General features: G+C 45.6%; 1 protein-coding gene across 28 annotated transcripts in view; it reads left to right on the top strand.

Annotated features, from left to right (window-relative positions):
• The window catches only part of SVIL (supervillin), an 807,080-nt gene that overhangs the window by 317,447 nt on the left and 471,385 nt on the right, over positions 1-18,248 (top strand). For all 28 annotated transcript variants that reach the window (XM_086941586.1, XM_086941584.1, XM_086941578.1 and 25 more), the window contains one exon: positions 8,745-8,833. Coding sequence is in view for 17 of the 28 variants with exons in the window: in XM_086941583.1 (XP_086797709.1) it covers positions 8,745-8,833 (89 nt within the window). In the remaining 11 variants the exon portion in view is untranslated. The remainder of the gene's footprint in view (positions 1-8,744; positions 8,834-18,248) is intronic.

Genomic DNA, 18,248 nt, shown 5'->3' with positions numbered 1-18,248 from the left:
ACTTTGCAGCAACTCAAGTCATGTTTTTTAGTAACTTTAAATCCGTTTGAGCAACAAAAATTATTAGTTAAAACTGTAAGATTATGTAGTGGATGATGTATTTTGTGGCAAATAATGCAGAACTATAATTATATAGAAAACATTTGCTAACTAGGATATTTTGCCATTCATGTTTGAAGAAGGGAGGGTGGAAGAAGGGAAGAGAAGTGCTAATGAGAGAAACTGCATGGCTTGAAGACAAATGGCTTGTGATTTCACATTAAGCATATTTGGGACATTGTGTGATTGGAAATATATCCCACTTTGTGAATGTATTTAAATGCCACTAACTCCTATTCAACCTTAAATAATTTAGTGTAGCCATTGGTTGAATTAAATAACACAAGCTGTAACTGGTTGGTGAAATGCCAAACAAATACAAAAAATTGGGATGGTTGGTACATTCTGGCCACACCTCTGACTCCGCTGTAAGAAAGCGGCTCTATATATACTCGACCAAAGTAAGGTACAGTGTGTATAGAGTCCACAATCCCCAGAGGTATAACCGAGGTTAAAGTCAGGTGTGAACTTACTCTCTAAAGTGGTAGCTTGGTTGAGCAGTAAGGCAGTACCAGAGGACGGTGTTAAGCATTTGTCGTCCACACTCAGTCAGCAAAAGGTTTCACACACTCAAGAAATGAACTCTAGGCCAATTGTTATATCAAAAGATATAGTTTTATTTTTAGAACCAACAGGTATCAAAATATACTTTTCTCAATATGAGCACTCAGGTAATTACTTTGCATTGAGGCAAACTCTGTAAACACAATAGGTACAGTGGTCACAGGAGGCAACACAATTCTAAACACAATTGAACATTGAGCTCCATGGGTTTTTCTACATAAATGAGCTGATTACTTTATAGATTACTTTTGTAACTTCAGGACTGGGTCCTGGATTCAGTCCTGGGGTCTAAGATGGAAACAGTTTAGTAAAAATGTTTTAGTTATAACAATGACTTTTAAAGAATATAAAGGTATTTTAAAAGTTGACACTTATTGCTAGTTTTTCTCTAAAAATTTCTGTTATCCAATGGGAGGAAATTCGAGTCACATTTAAAGTGGGTTCTCGTTACTTTTGTAATCCAGGACTGGACTCCTAGGTTTAGTACTGGGGTCTCTACCTAAGACGGGTAAGTAATTACGTTTCAGTATTTGGTCTGATTTTTAAGCAATATTTGTTATTTTCAAAAGCTCGGCTCTGTCCTGCCCAGACTCTGCTCTGCCCCAGCTCGGCTCTGTCCTGCCCAGACTCGGCTCTGCCCCAGCTCGGCTCTGTCCTGCCCAGACTCGGCTCTGCCCCGGCTCAGCTCTGTCCTGCCCAGACTCGGCTCGGCTCTGTCCTGCCCAGACTCGGCTCGGCTCTGTCCTGCCCAGACTCGGCTCGGCTCTGTCCTGCCCAGACTCGGCTCGGCTCTGTCCTGCCCAGACTCGGCTCTGTCCTGCCCAGACTCGGCTCTGTCCTGCCCAGACTCGGCTCTGTCCTGCCCAGACTCGGCTCTGTCCTGCCCAGACTCGGCTCTGTCCTGCCCAGACTCGGCTCTGTCCTGCCCAGACTCGGCTCTGTCCTGCCCAGACTCGGCTCTGTCCTGCCCAGACTCGGCTCTGTCCTGCCCAGACTCGGCTCTGTCCTGCCCAGACTCGGCTCTGTCCTGCCCAGACTCGGCTCTGTCCTGCCCAGACTCGGCTCTGTCCTGCCCAGACTCGGCTCTGTCCTGCCCAGACTCGGCTCTGTCCTGCCCAGACTCGGCTCTGTCCTGCCCAGACTCGGCTCTGTCCTGCCCAGACTCGGCTCTGTCCTGCCCAGACTCGGCTCTGTCCTGCCCAGACTCGGCTCTGTCCTGCCCAGACTCGGCTCTGTCCTGCCCAGACTCGGCTCTGTCCTGCCCAGACTCGGCTCTGTCCTGCCCAGACTCGGCTCTGTCCTGCCCAGACTCGGCTCTGTCCTGCCCAGACTCGGCTCTGTCCTGCCCAGACTCGGCTCTGTCCTGCCCAGACTCGGCTCTGTCCTGCCCAGACTCGGCTCTGTCCTGCCCAGACTCGGCTCTGTCCTGCCCAGACTCGGCTCTGTCCTGCCCAGACTCGGCTCTGTCCTGCCCAGACTCGGCTCTGTCCTGCCCAGACTCGGCTCTGTCCTGCCCAGACTCGGCTCTGTCCTGCCCAGACTCGGCTCTGTCCTGCCCAGACTCGGCTCTGTCCTGCCCAGACTCGGCTCTGTCCTGCCCAGACTCGGCTCTGTCCTGCCCAGACTCGGCTCTGTCCTGCCCAGACTCGGCTCTGTCCTGCCCAGACTCGGCTCTGTCCTGCCCAGACTCGGCTCTGTCCTGCCCAGACTCGGCTCTGTCCTGCCCAGACTCGGCTCTGTCCTGCCCAGACTCGGCTCTGTCCTGCCCAGACTCGGCTCTGTCCTGCCCAGACTCGGCTCTGTCCTGCCCAGACTCGGCTCTGTCCTGCCCAGACTCGGCTCTGTCCTGCCCAGACTCGGCTCTGTCCTGCCCAGACTCGGCTCTGTCCTGCCCAGACTCGGCTCTGTCCTGCCCAGACTCGGCTCTGTCCTGCCCAGACTCGGCTCTGTCCTGCCCAGACTCGGCTCTGTCCTGCCCAGACTCTGCTTTGCTCTGCCCAAGCACGCGCATGGCAAAAGGCTTAACATCATCTCCTACGCTGATCCTCTCCCTCACCAACGACCCCGCCACCGCCAGAGCCAACCTCCAGGAAGGAGTGAAAGAAGTTGCGGAATGGATGAAGCTCAGCTGTCCGAAACTGAACTTAGACAAGACAGAAGTCTTCATCCTGGGACCATCCCCCTCTGCCTGGGACGACTCCTGGTGGCCCCCTGCCCTGGGCACCGCACCCAAGCCAACGGACCATGTTCGCAACCTGGGCTTCATCCTGGACTTCTCCCTCACGATGACCAAGCAAGTCAACGCCGTCTCGTCATCCTGTTTCAACACCCTGCGCATGCTCCGAAAGATCTTTCGGTGTATCCCCACCGCAACCAGAAAGACTGTCACCCATGCCCTCGTCACCAGCCGCCTGGTCTACGGGAACACCCTCTACGCTGGAACCACAGCCAAACTCCAGAAACGACTCCAGCGCATACAGAACGCATCAGCACGACTCATCCTGGACATCCCCCGACACCGCCACATCTCTGACCATCTGAAAGACCTGCATTGGCTCCCCGTCAGCAAAAGGATCACGTTCAGACTCCTCACCCACGCACACAAGACTCTCCACGACATGGGCCCCAAGTACCTCAACAACCGCCTCACTTTCCACACACCCACCCGCAAGCTTCCATCACCAGCCTCTCCCTCGCCACCGTCCCACGGATTCGCAAAGCCACCGCCGGAGGACGTTCCTTCTCCTACCTGGCGGCCAAGACATGGAACTCCCTCCTCACCCCCCAACGACTGACCCAGGACCATCTCTCAACTCAAGACCTGGCTGTTCGAGCAGTAGGAGACCCTCTTGGGTGAGTAGCGCACAATACAAATCTGATGATTGATTGCCAGCGAGGGCCTCGATGCCCAAGCGTATGCTGCGCACAGCCAAAGGCTTTGCCCTGTGGGGGTAGGGCAGCCTTAGATTTTGGGCAGCCAACCTCAACCCCTCAACACCTCTGAGCTGAGAAGATCTCCACTGAACCGTGAGTAAAAATCCAGGTTGTTAACCGAGATGCTTGCCTGATAATCGGCGAATACATTAGGCAGAATTACCAGCAGGAATGTAAAAAGAAAAAAGACTTTGTCATTGTGGAATGCTTTACCTGGGTAATACATAACTGCTTTAGCTGCAATCCTCTGGCACCCAGTTAATCATAGTAATAAGTCTTGCCTATGCGGCATGATTTATCTTTCAAATATCCGCTTTATATACATTTGAAAAATAAACTGGATTTATCCAAAACTCCGCTTGTGAGTTTTGCAAATGCACATATTTTCGACTCTAATGCACACTTTTAAATGTTGATATACATAGGTTAAAAAAACGAAGCAAAAGCTTCTATGTTAGTACGCTGGGTTGCACACAGGCGAGCTTCTTATAGGTAGCTGGGGAAACCTGGTCTAGCTTCTATACAGCAGAACTCGGACCATATGACTCAATATAATGATGCTTTGACCAGCTGTGGTTAAAGATCTCTTCTCGCCTGTTGAATATGAATCACTGATTCTAATTGTTGCCCGAAAGATTCCTTCGAAGAATACCCCTTTCCAAGAGAGACCTTGCATTCAGCTTTACTTGCAGAAAACCGTATGCTTTGGAAGTTGGCAATAGCGTGTGTAGTGTTCTAACTTTTGACAATACAGCGCCTGCTACATAAGTTGGACACGGAGTTGGACGCCTTTTGCGTATTGGCCTATGCATTCATATACCAAATCGCTTATAAAAATGTTAGTTGTAATGCCCAGCATAAGTCCGCATTCTAGTGCTGAGCCTGTAACTACACTGAACACCCACCCACCACTGATGTCACTGGTCATGTGACACAGTACTAATAAAAGAGGCCGAGCCCACGTGCTCTGGGCCAGTTGCACCGAGTATGCAGTGTGTCCTGTAGTCCAGTCATTACTAGCATGAGGGCTTAAGGCCCGACCCTACATTAGTGTGAGCACCAAAATGCATCATTGTCTGAAGCTCTCACCAGTGCAGCAATCTGTATGGTTCCTCTCCAGCCCTTATTCCCACACCCTCCCCTAGAACCAGGCTCCCTTACACCCACATCCCAGACCCATATTGGACATTATATTTTTAATTTGGTTCTTTGACAGATATGGTTCAATTATGCCTCCTTTTGAAGCCCACTCTCCACTATAGATCGATTTTAACTGTAGTCTGTCCACATTGATCAAACGTGATTACTAGCCTATGAAAGGCCAATGATGGCCGCCTTCATTCCTCAGAGACACTTCCTAAAATGCATTAACAGCCAAAGCTTGGAACTGGTGCCATTGGCGCATCTGACCCTGCTTGTCTTTGAGCTGTGTGTTCTTCCACGTCGAGGTCTTGTGATTAACACCTTGCCTAAAATGTTCCCACCCGTCTCAGCTGGGGCTTTGATCTATTGTTACAGCCGGGAGAGTTTGGGGAAGGTGGGTCATACAGTCTCCTTTTATATAAATTAGGGAAAGTTTTATAATACTTTACAATAATAGTGAGTTTTAACCCTAGGCATGGCGTTATATTAAATAAGTACAGAAGTATATTAAATAAGTACAGAAGTACAGCTGAATATGTTCAGAGATCGTTGGCGAAGAAGGTGAGGGCCTTGTCTGCCCAGGGTTCGTGCCAGTGCTTAATTTGAGCCCGTAGTTTCTAGTGCTCTGTGCCAGCACTTAATTATGAACACCGGCGCTTGAAACTGTCTGCCACGAGGTGGCGCTGTGTGGCTAATTTCCAGATGACCATAGAAACCGGTAATTATTAATTCAATGTACATTAAAAATGATAATTACCTTAAGCCCAAGTCCTCCTCATGGCTTTAGAGGCCTGAAATAGTCCGAATTGTCACACTTGTAGGAGTTTGAAGGTTTGTAGTAGTGGTGGTGTTAATATAATTGGCAGCATGGCAGGTGCAATGCGTGGTACAAACTGCAGTACTCTCCTGACAAGAGCCCTGGCACGTAACTTTTTTTTTACAAATTAAGCACTGGTTCGGACCTCTCTCCTCCTTAATATTACTTCTCTAATCTTGCTACCTTCCCTTCAAAGTATAAAGGGTAGCTAAATAGGATTAAGTCTGTATTACCGTAGCAAAGTATTACTTGAAACAACTGTCAAATATGAAGCTTGTGTTTTTAAAGTGTTTGTGTACCACAGTTAAATCATCCTCCAGCAGAAGAAACTTTATCCGTGTATCACGTCACTAAAATATCCTGAATCCGTGGCTGAACACCTGTTTTGAAATGGCTTTCCTAATTCGGTTCTTACCCTTGAAAGAACAAAGTTGAATTAATAGAGCTATAGTAAACTGTTCGGAAAGAGAGGTCAGCTGCCAGAAATACTCATGTTTACTTTTCCATCTGATCGAACTTGAACACTGTGACCCAACAGACCTCACATGATGTACAATAGTCCATTCCCTGCCAAATTGCTTGGTAATCTCTAAAGGAAAGGAAAGGGCTAGGAGGTGTTCAAGAAAACTTGAATAAAAACTATACTTGTGAAATGAGTGTCTCGTTTTTTTGTGGGCGGTCTGCAAAGGAGCAAGGAGGTAGGGGCTGGAATTTACCTGCATTTAAATGTTTAAAATTCTCTTGCATTTTAATTCCTTTTTATAATGCTTTTTCCCGGCGAAAGACCTTTGTCTGCATGATTGTGCAAGGACAGTGTGCTCACCTGTTGCCAGCGGTGGCCAGCACGGATCGGAGGTGCAGGGGCAGGGTGGGTGAAGATGCGGGGGAAGCAGGCAGCAAAAAATAAAATAAACATACCTTCTTGCCGCTTCCTCGACGTGTCTCCTCTGTAGTCCTCACTCACTGACCTGAACTTAGCAGCATTGTGATTGGTGTGAGCGCTGAAACAGTGCTCAGAGGCTGACTGGGAGCCTGGGCATGTTCTCTATGCAGGCTGTAATGCAGTCTGCATGGAGAACATGCGAAGTGCCCGTGCCTGATTTGGGTGACCCGATAGGGCCGGCGAAGCAGTCTTTGCGCAATTAGGAGGGTGCTACCACTCCTCCCATACCCCCGCCTCCTCACTCAAAGCTGCGGAAGTACGTGAAAATTAAATGATAACACGAGTTATCATTTTATTTTCTCTTTATTTCACTGCTAGAAAACAGAGGGGCCTCGCTCCTCCACCTTAGCGTAGTGTGCCCTGCCTGTTGCCGTCCTCTAATTTAAGAAGTTGCAAATTTTTTTTGCAGACTAAAAAAAATTTCAGAATGCAGGTAACTTCTAATTGAATTATGCTATTGTTTTGACCGGTCTTAAACTTCTGACTGTTTTCCTTACAGGCCTTATTGCCAAAAAGAAACGGGAATGGGCCAACTATCCAAGGGACAGGGTACCAACAAATTGAATGTCAAAAATCACAATTTGCTTGGAATTTTACAATCTACTGTCACACTCAATAGTTCACACTACATCCATAATCAGTGCCACAAAGGCGCAAATCCCATAGTTATCAACACCATAATTCTGAAAGACCCCCAACATTTTTTTACAAAAAAATATAAGTGTATTCGCGATCAGAGAGTTAAACATTAAAACTTTTTATCATTAAACGTTACACATCTAGTAATTTCAAAAACAATCCTTAGCATTAAAAATCATACACAATATACATCAAAAAGACAAAAACACGTGATATTATGATCCATAAAAGAGTTAATTCATTGAAATCACTTGTAACTAGGTCAAAGTCCTGTATGACATGTACTGACAAAGTGGTTCCTTGAATTTAACTATATTCGTAGCGTTGACACGTTTCGGTGTATTCAATCTGCACCACCTTTATCAAGACTGTAACTGATATTTCTCTTTCACAAATCTCATATGTATCTAAGGTATGTAGGTTCTCAACAGAGGCCCGTGATTCACAATCCTGATTATATTCTTATGGAATGACTACCTTCTGTATTAAAATGTGTACCAGGTCACCCAGTAGTCGAGCTCCTCCTAAGGAATCCTCTGTATTTCTCTTAGGTGTCTCGTATGGTTAATAGCACCCTGTATTCAGTTGCTCGTCCAAATTCAATAGATTGTAAATCTAAAATGGTCTGGGTAATATTCCACCGGTATACGGTCAATAATCCTTGTTTTTTAATCCGTCATGCCTCAGGGATTATGATAGCAGGAATTACTCTCAGGGCGTCCATACAATCAATGGAATCACCGCAATTTGGGCCCCATGTACGGAGAACCCTCCTTTGTGGCGATGGTTGCGTACTCTCAATCTGCTTCTCGTCTGTATCGAGGGTGAATCAAATGATTATGGCTGTAGTGTTTAGTGTTGCCTTATTGCAGCAAGTGTACACTAATGTTCATTAACCCACTTTCTTGAATAGTTATGGTCAGTTAGTGAAAAATAGGAGTTGCAGTTGGCAGTTTAGGTGATGGTACGTAAGAAAGCCGGGAGTTGGGATTCCAAACTAGGGCCCTTTTTAAAGGGCTTTTTCAAGGGGCTCTCGCTGGTCTGAGTCTCCTCTAGCCTAGTTGCAGAGCTCTCAGGCTGTGAAAGAAATGCTCACACCTAGCGAGTAATGCTTCAGGAAGCATTCGGATAGATTGACTGGCATGTAGAAGGGACGATCTGCTCTTGTGTGTTCCGGGGGCCATGCCTGCAATGAGTGCAGGTAGTAAAAGATGTAGTAGTAAAGCAATCTGCTTGTAGGGGTGGGCGGGGGAGGGTGCTCTTTTATATATTCGGGATTGGGTTGAAATTCACTCCACTAATTGTTCACGAGCACCATGTTTTTTGATTAATTCTCTTTCTGTGAATGGTAGGCGTGGCAACTGATTCTGTAGTATCTATTGCATAAATGTTTATTTTATACTGGATGCGGAAATTAACTGCAGCGGGTGTTCTGGTACACTTGATTGTAGTGTGGATCTAAAAGCACAGTGAGCAAATTGAGCTATGCAAAATAAACGGGTTAACTTTTTGTTTTTTAATGATTTCCCATATATATTTACAATGATGAAATATTATTGACGAATAGTATTTGTTCAGACCCATCTAATAGTTCTCTTTTTCTAGTTTCCAGAAAGAATTTACAGTTGAAGTCCAACAGAAACCTTCACACTCAAACGATATTGATGATAACCTACTCGCAGTCCTCCCTAAAGGTAGGGCCGGATCACTGCATCTCTTGTGCCTTGCTCTGTAGGTTAAGCATACGTGTATATTGTGCATACTGTAGTGTAACTGTTCATTGCACAACCAGAATCTTATTTTACTTTATTTTCAGTTTGTGGGCATTCCAATTAAATCTCACGTGATTGCTCGTTTTTAGCCAAGCACAGAGTAGTCCTCCTTGGCTCTCGAACCAAGAACGTATTTTATGGAAAAGTATAATAGAAAGTAAATGAGTGTATTTATGGAAAAGTATAATGAACGAGTAAATGAAGGTGTGTTTATGGAAAAGTATAATGGATGAGTAAATGAAGGTTTGTTACTCTTATATGAGCGGTAAGAAATATGAGAGGGACCCCTTTGCAAAGACAACGAAAATGAGGTACTTCAAACCAAAAAAACAGAATTTTCCCCTGACAGTTATATGATCCTGGCGTGCATAAATACACCTATCAGACTGTATAATTAATTGAAAAACACTTTATTGTCTTAAAAGAATACTGTTAGAGCTCATTATACATACTACTGCATAATATAAATACAATACACAATAAAAGTTTTAAAAACAATATTAACACAAGGTAAAAAACCTACTCAAAATGCAACTATAATTCATACACATGTTTGATAATACAATCACTTATGGCCAGCATAATGGAGACAACACAACATGTAAGACCTAACTAATTGTCAATTGCAGTTTGCACATCAAGTTTATCAATTCCAGATACGTCTGTTAACACATGGTTTGCATCAGTATTTATCCATACATGTATCACTACTTTGATTGTGCCTGAACTAAAGCGTCGACACGTTTCGATGGTTTTCATACAATACTATCCATCTTTATCAAGACTGAAAATTTTCGTTGTCTTAAAACTTAAAGGAGTTCTTGCGACTGCGGGAAAATTACTACATGACAGCCATAGACTTCAAAGACACCTACTTACACATTCCTATGAATCACAAACAGAAAAAAAATCTCCTGTTTGTTGCCTACAAGAACCACTACCAATTCAGGGTGCTCTCCTTCTGAATCAAGTTGGCACCCAGAGTTCCCAAAAAGCCTCGCATCAGTAGCCATTCACCTGATGTCAAAGGGACTACATGTGCATCTGTACTTAGGCAGTTGGGTAATAAATGCAAGCTCTTGCACATAATGCAAAAAGAGCACTAGTGCAGTCATAAACACACGCCATAGACTGAATTTCATTTATAACCCTGGAAAAGTCTTCAATGAAGCCAGAAAGAAAATATCTTCCTAGGAGCAAGAATCAACACTGGCTTCTATATCCTTAGGATTCGAGCAGTGACGGAGCAAACTTGCCGCTACATCAAGGGTGAGTCTCGAACAGTGTGAGCTGTGGGGGAAATGATAGGCAGGGTGACCTCATGTATCCCACTGATCCCACATTAAAACTAGAACATGAGACAACTTCAAGAGTGGATACAGAACCAATGGTCACAGAGAACTGGGAGTTGAGAAGATCTAGCATTTGAAATGCAGAGTGGAAGAGAAGATGACATGGTGGAACGTGGACAACATGACCGTGGGAAGACCTTGCACACAACCAGCTCAAACATTGGCCATTTCCACGGATGCGTCCCACCCGGAAATGAAGGGCATATATGGGGAACTGAAAATCGGAGGGCTGTGGAATGAAATGCAGAAGAAGTTATCCAGCACATAAATGTCCTGGAGCTGAAGGCTGTTTTCATAGCCCTAAATACCTTTCAGACATGGTGAAGGGAAGGACAGTACTAATTCAGACAGACAATGCATACCATGAGACAAACATCTGTCTCCATGAATGGGAAATGAATGATCTAGTGCTGCAACATCCCTTCCGCCTGTGGGGTACTCCATACATTGATCTGTTTGCTATCCTGGGCAATGCAAAGTACCCAGACTTAGCTTCCAGGCACCCACTCTGCCGATCCCAGGGGTAAGCCGTGTTGATGGACTTACCAGGGAGATTTACATTCGGCAGTCCACATCTTCCCCCCCCCCCCGCCCAACCCAAACACCTTCCACCACCACCCCAAACACCCCCCCCCCCCCAAAAAAAATACCTTTAGTAACAAGCAAGATGTCAGATTCATGCAGATCATAATTGTCCAAAAGTGGGAAAGACCAGTTTGGTCCTCAGACCTTGTGGAAGTGGCAGAAGGAAATGTAAAAGAATAAGAAAATTACCAGAAACACATAATCTCTCCATTAAATGAGGGACGGTCCACCACCCAGAATATAGCAACCTGAGCTTAGTGGACTGGCTCCGGAGTACATGGTGTTTGGATACTCAAATCTACCTAAACGATCCATGGACCTCCTCTGATGCCAGAAGGGCAAGCACAAGGACAAGGACGAGCTACACAGAAAAATGGCAGAAGTATGTCCTGTGGTGTAGACAGCAGAATGTTTCACAGCAGAACAGAGGACACCACAATAAGATACCTCACTTACCTGTTTGATAACCGACTAGCATGTGCCTCACTGAAGGTACATCTAGCGGAGAGCTCAAGGAGAGCCATTTATTTGTATCTTTTGCAGACGTGCGGACAGGCTCACATGACAAATGGCACCATTGCAAGGTGGATTGTGCCAGCAAACAATCCAGTTATGCTACAAAACCGCAGGCATGTGTGTGGGTACAAAGCCCAGAGCACACTCCACAAGGAAGAAAGGAGAGACCTTAGACTTCATAGTGAATGTGCCTTTAAATGAAAAATGGATGGCTGCCCCATAGTCAGCAGCCCACACCTTCATCAAACACTATTGCGTGGGCATACGTATAAACAAGAAGTCAGAAGTAGGGCAAAGTAAAGATAAAAAATCATTTTTGACACCACTACCAGGAGTGATCGGAGATGCTGCTACAAAACCAATGCACAGCAAGTCAATTTAGAAAAGGAAAAACAAAATGGTTGCTTAGTTGTAGCAGTTTTTAATCATGAAGAGTTTTCTGTATTCACGTGCGACCCTCCACCGCTCCAAGGAACAATGAGGTGAGACAGTTTGCTTCCTCTGGGTCTTCAGTGTTACGTAGGCCCTTCCCTCTCACCAAAGGGGTAAAAAGAATCTGAAGATGGCGACTATGCCCAGGGGCTTCTGGAATGCGCGTGTGATATCATAGGAGGTTGGACATAGCACCAAAGGGCTACAGACTAGCCCAACAACCACAAAAAAGAGGAAGACCAACCATAAGATTCTGGACCCAACCTTTAGATGGTGGAATAATGTACATGTGAATCCAAAAAACTCTTCAAGCTGTAAAACTACTAGTGGTAAGTAACCATTTCAATGTTATACATTATATATACAGGGACTTCCGGCCAGCCCCCTTCATCAATTGGTCTTGTCATTCACATTTTTCTTCTGCCCACTACCTCATTCAACATGGGGTAGTGCTCAGCTGACTTCAGCCATTAGCTAATTTCACTGTAAATTAAGCATTCTGCCCTTTCACAAGGTGTACCTCCGACCTGAACGTAGTTTCCTTCGATGCCAGCAACCACTACTGCGATGTGTTTTTTAAATTTTATTGGAGACGACCCTGCACCTCTAAAAAATATACATTTTTTTTAAAACAACAAAAAAACACACAGCAAAACAAGCATTGACAAAGCCAGAATTCTGCCAACCAACCACAGATAAATTTGCTTTGCAAATGCATATTTTTGTTAATTACGTCTTTTGTTGTTGCTCCAAATGGGCGTTGTGCAAAATATTCACAGAAGGAACAATCCCTAATTGGGTAACAATGGTATGGCCTGTTCCTGACAGACAATCATGCAAACAATTGTAAACATTAAGCATGAACATTGCTTGTTCCTTCTCATACATTGACAGACAATCGAACAATCACAATTTAAACATTACAAGTGGACAATGCTAAAAAAGTAGGTAGGTCAACATCTCTGTACAATTCTAAATGGAAGAACTGTTTAGATCAATAGAGAATTTTTTTTTTCTTCACAGAAGCATAGTATATACAGAAGAAAATAGAGCGGTTAAGAGATTGCACAGCAGACTCCTCACATGGGCAGACTAGCACAGCACAGGATCAAATTGACCCATGGGGGAAATAATAATGATCTATTAGTCCCTAGGCACAATTTGGACAGGACTGTACGTTCCCAAGGGTTCACAACTCATCAACTCAAATACTGCTCAAGAGTGGGGAAGGTTTTATGATTGCGTAGTCCTGCATGAGTTTTTCGCAACTGCTGCTGTTCCCTGGAAGCCCCGCTATAAGACAAAAGGCGTTTAACCTTAGATATGTCCACCTTTGTGATCAAGGTCAGATTAATACATAACCTCCCATTCAGTTTCTCTAGCCATGGCTCACATAGTTCAACCATGGAGTAGCAGTACCCTTCTCATGTCTTGAGCAATCAGTGATACCTTCCCTATTAAGGAAGGTAGGCTAAAATGCCCAAAGAACCAAAAGGCCTACTCTAATTTGATCAGCTGCCTAGGGGATGCCAAACTTCTCCTGTGCGGTCGAAAGCTTTTACCCCAGGAGACGATGGCAACATTGATTCTCCACCTGCTTTGTTGTGACCTCCTGGTAACCCCAGACCCTTGCACCATACGTTAAGACCAGTAGGCACTTTTGGGGAAAGACCTCCAGAAGGGGCTGTACTGGCCTATTGCCCACTCTCTTGGAAAAGTCAAACAATGTGCCCACAGTGACTAAAGTGCAGGCACTGGTTAATTTTGCAGGGCGACCTTGTGGATCTCTCATCGAACACCACTTCCAAGTACAGGAATTCTGTAACCCAAGCCATACTCCTGCCTTTAATAAATGACCCTATCTTCCTGGCACTCTTCCCACATACAATATACTTGGTTTTAGCTATGTTAGTGTCCAAATCCAATCCATCCATTATATTAAAGCTGCTGATAGAGGCTCTGTCCGTTAGGGGTATGGGACATTAACACAGCATAGTCTTTGTAGAGCAAAACTTGAACAGACCAACTCTATTAATGACATGTGCTTCCCTGAAGCAACTAAGGAAGCGTTTAAGCCATTACTGTCCAGTAAAAACCAGATTGGGCCCAGGACTCCGCACTGACTGGCACCTCAATGTAATATAGAGGCGTCCGTGCATTCTCGATCCGACCCACCTCTGACAGAAGCGCTGACGCCACACTGTAGCGCCTGAAGAAAAGTAACCAAATCCTTTCCCATCCCTATGGTCAAAAGAATATCCCAAAGCTTACTGCGTTTGACCCGATCTAACGCACTGGACCGATCTATAAACAAAAGGAATAACTGGCTCCTTTTAGCAAACTTATATTCGCTAACCACTTACTAGCGCACTAACACTCTTTATCAAGCCAACCTGGTGCAGTTTATTTTGAAGTCTTCAAGGGTAATCTCCAGATTCAGGTGATCTGAACATTCAAGGATTCATAAGCTTCAAGTATAGCAACACTGGTTTGAGTTTCCACCAGAAGATAATCCATTAGTAAAGGAAAACTAGTTTATATCAGCTGGATAAATTTAGAAAAATCAACGCCCTGTCACCTAAGCCACAGCATTTGATCGTGCTATCAAACGCCACGGGGCCAGCCTTTACACAACGATGAACTGGCCCAGGGAAAGCCAGTGATACCTCAAAAGGGTTGTGATCACTGAAGGCACTAACGTCACATTGATGGATGGTGGCCCGTGGCCCATGGTAGGTGAAACTAAGACCTAATTAATAACCGAGCCTTGTCCCTGCTCATTAAAGGCGGGAGTGTCTGATTCAAGGTTTCCCTGGAGCTCCATTCTGCCAGCCAGACTCAAATTGGGACTTTAGCTGCTTTCCACTCGTATTCTATTTATTCCCGGAGAAGTCGGAGTGCCGAGTCACCTGAAAGAGCTGAATGACATGGTTGGAACCCAGACTGGCATTGAACTCCTCTTTCCTTTCCATTAAAATTTTGAAAATGGAGGACACAAGTGTGAACCTTCTCTTCAAGCAATGTACATTAGAGAACACGACCTCTAAATTACATAAGAAATCATTAGGCCCTACAGAGTTATAAACAATGTGACACAAATTAAATGAACTGGGAAGCACCACGCACATATCTGTATCCCGGATGATTAAACAGGCCTGGCATGGTCCTTTGCAATACGAAGAGCTAGGCTCTTGGTTTCATCCTTCTTGTGAAAGCATTTGACTGTGATTAAGAACCTATATTATGCAGAACCACCTCATTACATGGGGATCCCTAGGAGTATCAACCTCTGCAGTGATGTTGCTTTAATGATCCCTCTGGCCAGACTTCTAGGAGACTTACATTTTCGTTTCCAGAAACGCAGCAAGCAGATGCAACGTGAACTAAAGCAGGGGCTTAGGAGACGACCGTGGAAACATTTGTGAAGTATGCTCGGACTTTGCCTTATGATCACCAAAGGTCCTATTGGACCTAATGCCGCCCATTCATCTAGACAGACTCCTTGGTTCCACCATGAACTTTAGAGCAAATACTATGCAGCATGATTTTTTGTTCGCCACCGCTCTGTAATTCCTACTAGAATGCAGTTACAAGAATGAACTTCTGTCTCACTCAAGGTGGAAACGCCTCTCTTTTCAGCAGCCCTTTGATAAAGTCACATTGGTTCTAGCTGTTGTACCCTCCCATTTATATTACTACAATGACATTTCAATGGTTTCACAACAAACTCCATTGTAGAATCTGTGTCCTGCTGCCCAGCTACTTCTTTGCCTGCTGGTGTCCAAGTATGATTTCTACACTGAAGCCTCTATCCTGGCTTTGTATCGAAGAAAGAATAGATTTAAATAATCTGTCCACAGGCCAATAAAAATCAAATTCCCTGCCCAGGTTCTTTCCTGGACTATCGCTTAGTCAGCCAGCATGAAGCCAGATATCCACCACATACAAGCATTGGAAATGCAATAGGTCTCGCATCATTAGAGTTAGTGCTTTTAGAATTGTTTATGGGTTTTTTTTGTAAATCTTTAGCATTTTTGTTTCCTGTAGCCAATGCAAAAGAATTACAAATAAAAAAAGCCATAAACATTTCTAAAAGCTCTAACTGAAATGGTCTGAGACCTATTTCACTGTGTGAGGGTGAGTGAGGGTGAGGGGTTGAGGGTGAGGGGTTGAGGGTGAGTGAGAGTGAGATTTTTAACAACCATATAGTTATTAAAATAAAAAATTTATAGGCGCATGCGTGAAAAGTAACCCACTGATTAACTCGCAAGTTGCCGCCTCTAAGCACGAACGTCGTTCACCTGTTGGGCTACGAGCTTGAAGTAACACCTGTAAGGACAAGCTGTTTACGTAGGAGTACCAGGAACCGCAGATTGGCCCAACCCCTCGAATTGCCCGAGTCAAAGACTCTTGGGGCCTTGTCCATGATCTGGAGCATATGGGATGACAAGGGCGGTGACTGATTAAAGTAGGAAATGTGAGGATGCATGTGTGGGGGACAGAAATGGGAGATTAGGTAAAGATCAATGCACAGAGAGAAGGGGAGGGGAGGGAAATGCACGGAGAGAAGGGAAATGCACGGAGAGAAGGGGAATGCACGGAGAGGTGGGGAGAGAAGGGGAATGCACAGAGAAGGGGAGGGCGGGTGTGGGAATGCACGGAAAGAATGGGAGGGTGGGCGGGGGAATGCACAGAGAGGAGAGTAGGGGAGGGCTGGCTTTGTATGCACGGCAAGAAGCGGAGGACGGGCGTTTTATGCACGGCAAGAAGGGCAGGACGGGCGTTGAATGCACGGCAAGAAGGGCAGGACGGGCGTTGAATGCACGGCAAGAAGGGCAGGACGGGCGTTGAATGCACGGCAAGAAGGGCAGGACGGGCGTTGTATGCACGGCAAGAAGGGCAGGACGGGCGTTGTATGCACGGCGAAAAGTATGCAATACAAGAAGGGGAAGGCAGGCAGGAATGCACGGCAGGAAGGGGAGGGCAAGGGTCTGTGTACGGGTATGCACGGTGAGAAAGGAAGGGCTGTCACCGGAATTTGGTAAAAGAGTAGGGAAGAGTCAGTGAAAAATGTATTTGTACCTTCAAAGTAATGTGGCGGGTAAATTAAGGCGGCTCCTTTGTGCCCACTCGCCGCCATGGTGAAGCAGGAAGACCCTCGGGAGCGAAGGAGGAAGTTGGGCAGAGCAGCGAATGCTTCGCGATGAAGAAGTGTTGCCGCTTGATTAAGGGAAAGGCTTCGTTTGTGCTCAGAGGGTAGGGGAAGGGCTCATAATGTGTAGCGGGGGAGCAAAAACCTCTTTAAGGAACACGCTGTGCCTTGCAAAACAAAAGAAAGACTACGCTGGCTTACAGAAAGTTTATTCACATAAGCTACTGTTTTAAAAATAGAAATGCCATTGGAAACATGAAACGTGGCGTCCCTGATGAGACCCTAGGAGCAAGAGAGGAAGGAGGATGGGCAGAGCAGTGAATGGCTGCGGGAGGAGGAATGAGGAAAAGTTGCCACCAGTTTAAGGAAAAGGCTGTGATTGTGTGCTCTTAATGCAAAGCGGGAGGGGGGAGGAAAACAACAGCTTCAAGGAACACACCGTGCTGTGCAAAACAAATGAAAGGTGGCGCAACTTCAGAAAGGTTTGTTTACACACGCTATTGTTAAAAAATGTAAATGCCTACACACGCTACTGTTTTTAAAATACGAATGCTGTTGGAAACATGAAGAGCGGCAATGCTGTGTGTGACAAGGCAGTAGGGGGAAGTGCACGGAACAGGCGCCCTCTTAAGCATCTAATATGTCAGGGTTGAAGAAGTCTATGCTAAAAATTAAAATTAAACGTATTATAAATATTAAAGAATTCTACATGATTTAAACAAAAGAAAACAAGTGGGAAGTGACTCAACGTCCTGAGATGCAAATGCGTGTGTGCCAATGCAGGAGGGAGGAGTGCACGGTACTCAGAAGCATCTGATGATTCAAGACGGAGGGAAGAGAGAGAAGGGGAGGGGGGAGGAGAAATGCGACTCGGCGGGTAGGGGAGGGGGCGGAGCGGGGAGAGGGAACAGACGGAGGGAAGGCAGATAAGGGGAGGGGGGAGGAGAAATGCGACACGGCGGGCAGGGGAGGGGGCGGAGCGGGGGCCTGGAGTGCGGCTGAGGGAACAGATGTACACGCGCCTTAAGCTCAATGCGCATGCGCATAGAGCTTAAATTTCTCGTGCACTGCAAGGAATCGCCACGATTCCTTGCAAGTTGGATAAAGAGTGGATAAGCCCCCATAGTCTCGCTTGCTCGATGCGCATGCGCATCGACAAGCGAGACCTAAAAAGGTTTTCACTATCCACCCAACCACTGTCTTAGTTGCAAACATTTGGTTTAATAATATTCACACCTTTAGAGCACAAGGCTTAAAATGCTGTCCTCCCACTGTAGCCATAAAAGGAAGCTACCCAAGG

The sequence above is a fragment of the Lissotriton vulgaris genome, chromosome 10, assembly GCF_964263255.1.
Source record: "Lissotriton vulgaris chromosome 10, aLisVul1.2, whole genome shotgun sequence".
Classification (NCBI taxonomy): domain Eukaryota; kingdom Metazoa; phylum Chordata; class Amphibia; order Caudata; family Salamandridae; genus Lissotriton; species Lissotriton vulgaris.
The sequence above is the reverse complement of the archived record's forward strand: the minus strand, read 5'-3'. Positions and strand labels throughout refer to the sequence as shown.